The 6,819-nt window shown below is 37.0% G+C and overlaps 2 protein-coding genes across 2 annotated transcripts; one reads left to right on the plus strand and one right to left on the minus strand.

Moving 5' to 3' along the window:
• LOC109327752 lies at positions 2,299-5,469 on the plus strand. The gene is made up of 2 exons (XM_019560905.1): positions 2,299-2,778; positions 5,305-5,469. Exons 1-2 carry the CDS (start codon positions 2,299-2,301, stop codon positions 5,467-5,469), a joined length of 645 nt encoding a protein of 214 aa, XP_019416450.1.
• Positions 5,298-6,619, minus strand: LOC109328464 (glutathione transferase GST 23-like). Its single transcript, XM_019561938.1, has 2 exons — positions 6,160-6,619; positions 5,298-5,999 (listed from the first exon to the last, which is right to left on the minus strand). The coding sequence occupies exons 1-2, from the start codon at positions 6,472-6,474 to the stop codon at positions 5,643-5,645; spliced, it is 672 nt and encodes a 223-aa protein (XP_019417483.1). The 5' UTR covers positions 6,475-6,619; the 3' UTR covers positions 5,298-5,642.

Below are 6,819 nucleotides of genomic sequence, written 5' to 3' on the forward strand. Positions count from 1 at the left end.
ATAAAATTACAAGACTAAAACTCAACTAGAGTTTCGTCTAATTCTTTACCGAAATTTTCCAGAAATTCATTTTCGAATATATAATTAATAAAAATATTAATAAAATCTTATAATTCAAAATCGTAAAATTCGCGGTGTTACACTATCAACGAGTGTTCTCATCATTTTCACCATGAAGACAAATGTCCAAGCATGTTAAACTTTTTTGTGGAGGAAAATAGAAGAAATGAAGTTGGGCAGTCGTAGTACCAAAACGAAGCAGAGGAGATGTGGAAGATTGGGGTTCAGATCAGAATTAGTGGGAAAGGTAATGATGTTGCAATAATTAACAAACTCGCTGGTTTGGAGGAAAGGGATCAACACCAGTTTCAACAGGTGAGAGGGAGCCAGATAATGGTTGATGAAAATCATAACCATTAACATAAGAGGTTTAGGTGGGAGATTGAAGAAGGAGATCAGAGATTTAGTTAGAAAAAATTCTCCGGATTTCTGATGTATTCAGGAAACAAAAATTCAGATTGTTGATTACAAGCTTTGTTTATCCTTATGGGGTTTTGATAACTTTGACTGGGCATTTAAACAAGCTGATGGTAATTCTGTCGGCATACTAAGTATTTGGAATAAGGAATTGTTTGTTTCTGATGAGGTGAAGATTGGGTTGAACTTTGTGTTGGTAAAAGGAAAGTGGAATTTGCATAGTGAGTTTTCTCACATCATGAACGTGTATTGTCCATGTGACTTGGAAGGGAAGCGAAAATATTGGGAGGAAGCTTTGAATACTAAAATGGGTCTTTCCGGAGACTTACGGTACCCGGTGGGAGATTTTAATGCGATTCTTAATCAGGGTGAAAGGAAAGGTATTAGTACTCGTGAAGATAGAATAGAAGGTGCTGGATTCAACAAATTCATTGAGGATATGGAGCTTTTTGACTTGCCTCTTGCTGGAAATAAATTCACAAGGTTTCTTTCAAACGGGAAGGCGTTGAGTAGAATTGATAGATTTCTGGTTAATGACGGATGGTTGTTAAAATGGGTTAATATTTCCCAATTGTGTCTACCTCGGAAGTTTTCAGAACATTGTCCTGTGTTGTTAAGATCTTGCTCTTTGGATTGGGGTCCGACACCTTTCAGAACTAATAATTGTTGGTTATCTGATACTACCTTCATTAATTATATGGCGGATGAGTGGAAGAAGATGGTGATCAATGGTAGGGGTTCGTACGTGTTTAAGGAAAAACTAAAGACTCTCAAAGGGGCTTTGAAAGTCTGGAATAAGGATCACTTTGGCATGCTGGATAAGAAAATAGCTGATCAGGTGGACATTGTTAATTCTATTGATGTAAAAGGTTGTGTCGGGGTCATTTTTGAAGAAGATATCACTATAAGAAGAATAGCTACTGTAGATCTTTGGTGCCTTTCCCAGCAAAAAGACAACCTTCTGATGTAAAAATCTAGACAAAATTGGATATGTACTCTAATTCTAAATTCTTTCATGCTTCTATTAATAGGAGTCAGCGATTTTAGGAAGTTTCTGGTTTGCTAATTGATGGGGAATGGGTTGAAGACCCCATAAGAGTGAAAGATCACTTTAGATCATTTTTTCAGGAAAAATTTGCGGAAATTCATTGGAATAGGCCGACTCTTGATGAGATCGAGTTCAATCGTATTTTAGAGATGGATAATAATTTTCTTACCGCGAAGTTTGAAGTAGATGAGATAAAAGAAGCTATTTGGAGTTGTGATGGTGATAAGAGCCCGGGTTCCGACAGTTATAACTTCAAATTCATAAGACATGCTTAGGATGTCCTGAAGCATGATATTATCTCGATGGTGTACGATTTCTACTATTTTGTGAATTTGTCTAGAGGGTGCGATGCTTTATTTACTGTTTTGATTCCAAAGAACAATTGTCTGCAGGGTTTAGGAGAGTATAGACCCATATCTCTTGTTGGATGTATCTACAAGATCATTTCTAAACTTCTAGCTGGTCGTCTCAAAAAGGTTATTCATGTGGTCATCTCAGAATGTCAAACTGCCTTCATCAAGGGTAGATATATTATGGATGAGGTGGTGATTGCTGATGAGATTATTGACCAGGCTAGGGAAAAGAAAAACGGGGATTGTTTTATCTTCAAAGTAGATTTCGAAAAGACTTATGACTCAGTAAATTGGGTTTTCCTACTCTATATGATGGATATGATGGTTTTCTGTTCTAAGTGGAGGAGTTAGATCAAAATCTATTTACAATCTAGGTCGGTATCTATCCGGGTTAATGGTAGCCCAATGAAGGAATTTTGCATGGCTAGAGGATTAAGACAAGGTGATCCAATTGCACCTTTTTTGTTCCTTATTGTGGTTGAAGGCCTTGGTGGTATTATGAGATCAGTTGTGTTCAACAACATTTTTAGAGGTTATCAGGTGGGCATAGATGATGTTGTTATCTCTCATATGCAATATGCAGATGACACCTTGCTTATAGGGAAGAATTCTGCTGATAATGTCATGGCTCTTAAAAGCATTCTAAAATGCTTTGAATTGGTGTCTGGGTTGAAAATCAACTTCCATAAAAGCAATTTTATTGGTATGAAATCTAAGCGAGACTTCGTCCAGATGGCGATTGAAAAATTATGTTGTGAAGCGGGAGCCATTCCATTCAAGTTTCTAGGCATCCCTGTTGGTGCTAATCCGAAAAGGGTCTTCACTTGGTCTCCTATTATTAATTCTTTCAAGAAGAAACTCTCTCTTTGGCATCACAAACTTATTTCTTTTGGTGGACGGGTAACTCTCCTTAAGTCGATACTATGCTCTTTACCTATCTATTTCTTTTCTTTCTTCAAAGCACCTATTTATGTGATAAATGATATTAACAAAATTCAAAGACGATTTCTTTGGGAAGGGGGGAGGAGAGTAAAGGTATACACTGGGTGAGTTGGAAGAAAGTGTGTAGGTCTAAAGAGGGAGGAGGACTAGGAATTAAAAATCTATCTTTGTTTAATCTTGCTCTTTTAAGAAAATGGAGGTGAAGAATGTTATTGGAGAGAGATTCTCTTTGGGTGAAAGTGTTAAGGTCTAGTTATGGGGAGGAGATCTTTTGTAGTAGTGGGTTTGGAGACCATGATTTATTCAAAAGAGGATCATCATGGTGAAGGGATTTAGGTAAACTTGGTAGTAAGATGCACGGAGTTAACAATGGTTGGTTAGGGATGGTATTAGAAGGAGTGTGGGTTTTGGGCATTCCACTAAATTTTGGCCAGATCTTTGGGTGGTGGGGGGGGGGGATTTACTTTAAAACTCTTTTGTAAGATTGTTTTAGGTGACTTTGGACAAAGAGGCAACTATTAGCTCTTTGGGCGAATGGAGAAATTGTGTTTGGTTTTGGAATCTTAAATGGAGAAGGAGCTTGTTTCATTGGGAATAAGAGGAAGGTTACATACTTGTAACAGTTATTGAAGCTACAAGACTTGTTCAAGACACCACGGATGGTTGGATTTGGATGTATGACAAAGGAGGCCTACACTCAATGAGTAATTCTTATAAGGTGCTTCAGGAGAGTGTACCTTATGACAAGGACTTGTTTAATCTTTTATGGTCATGTAATGTACCATCAAAGATGAGATGTCTAGCATGGAGAATTGCTTTGGAAGGTGTCCCTACAAAATTGAATCTTGTTCGTCGAGGAGTCTTTGGAACTCAAGACCCACCATCTTGTGTTCTTTGTGGCATGGTGGAGGAATCAACAAACCACTTGTTTTTCTCCTGTCCTAAATCTTATTGTGTTTGGCAGAATTTCTATTCTAGGTTTGGTCTTCTTTCAGTTATCGCTAATGATGTCAAGAACAACTTATATTTACATGCTAATATGTTGAGGATGGACAAAAGGTGCAAGAAACAATGGATATAACTATGGTTCGTCACTATATGGAATATTTGGCTGGTTAGGAACAAACTATTATTTGAAAATACTATGGTCCACATAGATGAGGTAATGAATTTATTTTTTGTGCATTCTTGGAACATTCTCAATGCATGTTTCCCTAGCTTCAAATTCTCTTTTGTGGAATGGTTGTCAAACCCTTCTAGTTGTCTTCTTGTGTGTAATGTTTAATCAATTTGTGGATAGGAATACCACTTGTTCTCGTAATGTTCTCCTCTTTTTGTTTAATGAATATTATTGCTGATAAAAAAAAGAATTACTAGCTGATTGAGTTATGAATTAGGTCATTTTCTTTAAAATATTTCATGCTACTGCAAAATAATTGCAACCAAATTATGAACTATGACATCTCAAGATAAAATGGCTTACATCCATGATTCTATCAAGCACCAATTGCAGTGTGTGAATGGTTCTAAACCAATCACACATACACATATGGCTAATGTTAATGTCACTCTATACTACTGCAATTCTATAGTGTAATAGGAAGAAATAGAGAGAATGAGGTGGGGAATGTTTTGGTACTCAGGCAATTGGATTTTTACCCACATACAGAGGGCTGTTTAGATTGGTTCAAAGGTAATGTTGAATTAGTAGTTCTTTTGAATTTAGAAAACAACAATTATCTTAGGGTGGATGGCAAAAATGGAATTTAGATAAGTTATCCTCAATTATGTCTCAATCCAATCAAATTGTAATATCAATTCAAAAATTGAATAGTGAGAAATATATATTAACTTTTATTGTATATCAAAATTTTATTAGAAGAAACATAATTTTATCCGAAAAGTGATGTTAATGATAGTGTTGTGGAAAGTGACAGGGTTCCATGCATATGAAGGCAATATTGTGTATGCTGAGAAATGTTCATTGATAATAAAAAAATATTGAAATAGAAGAATGCAAAATAATTCACAATCGCAATAATTTTGAGCTTAACATTATTATTTTTGGAGATTGTGCACAACCGAATTACATTTTCCAGCAATCATAGAAAAACATAACCAAAGTAAGTGCAGGTTCAGCTCAATAATACTTGCAAATAGCTTAATTGTCCCAAAGTATGATACATATAAATTAAAAAACTCTCTCAAAAAAACATTCATCCAAAAACAAAGTCAAATTTTCAATACTCCCCCAAGTCCCACTTGGTCACTTGTACACACCACCAACCTTTTTCAATATATTTTCCAATTGTTTAATCTTGTACCGTTGCTTCTATTTTTTCACTTCATAGCACAAAATACAGAAACCACAAACAAGGTAGATAATCTTAGCTAAGAGAAAGATAGCAATGGCAGAGGAAGCAGAACAAGAGAGAATCACTAAGAGAATCCTTCTCTTAATAAACTGTGCCATGCTAGCCATAGGAGGCTCCGGTGGCCCACTCATATTACGTCTCTACTTCCTCCACGGCGGCCACCGAGTTTGGCTATCCAGCTTCCTCCAAACCGCCGGCTTCCCCATCATGCTGGTTCCCCTCATCATCATATGCATCTGCCGTAAACGCACCACCGCCACAAAGTCCAGCATAGTCTCTATCAAACCACCTCTAATTATAGCCTTCGCGGTTATTGGTGTCCTTACTGGCGTTGACAATTATCTCTATGCATATGGCGTGGCTCGTCTCCCTGTATCCACTTCTGCTCTTATCATCGCCTCCCAACTCGCCTTCACCGCGGTTTTCAAGTTGATGGGGCAGGCCTTTTCAAGTTGATAATGATCTCAAAACCTTGTAGAAGGCCTTGTTGTGCTCCAACAATTTCTCACGAGGTGGCATGCATTCTTTGATAATAGGATGCTCAAGAAAATCATCAAACCAAGCATTAAGCTTAGCCATCGACTTCGTATCAATAAGGTTTATGCCGACAATTTCCTCCACTAATCGAACCCAGCATCCTAGCCATCCAGTAGCAACATCAGTGAACCCTATTTTTTCACCTCCAAAGTAGCGCTTTCCCTCAAATCCACTTTCAAGGGTCTTTAGATTCTCTCGAGCTTCTTCTGCAGCTTTCTTTTGCTCCACCCCTCCCTTGGAAAAGGTGGTCATAACTGCTGGCACACACTGAAAAATAAAAGAAGATCAATTTCTGTATATACAGGTTCAAGTGTTCAACATTGAAGGAGATCGAAAACTTGAGTTAGAGTGTGACACAAAATAGCATATGATAATATGCTGTCTAATAATTTATTGCCATTTGTAGCATCTTAATTTGGTTTCATACCTTTTCATCAACGAATCTAGACCAGAACCGTGCCTTGGCCTTTTCATAAGGATCAAGTGGAAGAAGAGGATTTTGCTTCCAGGTCTCATCAATATACTCAAGAATCACAAGTGATTCTGCCAGGGACTTACCTTGGTGCACAAGAACTGGTACCTTCTTGTAGACAGGGTTATATTGCATGAGCAATGCACTCTTGTTGGTTAGATCTTCTTCTACGTACTGATACTGAATTCCTTTCAGTTCCAGTGCCCACTTGACCCTGAGGGCAAAAGGACTACCCCAAAACCCTATTAACGTGAGTGAATCTGAAGCCATTTTTCTTATAAAAACCCAAAATTCAGCAGTTCTCTTTCATTATGTTTCTGTAATCATGATTTATATTATTAATAATTGTCAATCACTAGAAACTAGAAAGTTAGACAAGTAATTGAGTCTGAATAGTCAAATAGAAAATCATAAATTGGCCTCAATGATGGAAAGTTCCTATCTCGTGTCTTGACTTTTAGGCTGCTAGCACGACAAGGATGGCTTTCAAATACTGATTGGAGGTATTAAAATAGAGTAATGTGATATCTCTTACTAAATCATCTTATTAATTCTTCTATCAATAAAAAAATAGTTCGTTAGGAGGATATATCATTTTTCATTAAAATAAATTTG

Source organism: Lupinus angustifolius, chromosome LG15 (assembly GCF_001865875.1).
Source record: "Lupinus angustifolius cultivar Tanjil chromosome LG15, LupAngTanjil_v1.0, whole genome shotgun sequence".
Taxonomy (NCBI): domain Eukaryota; kingdom Viridiplantae; phylum Streptophyta; class Magnoliopsida; order Fabales; family Fabaceae; genus Lupinus; species Lupinus angustifolius.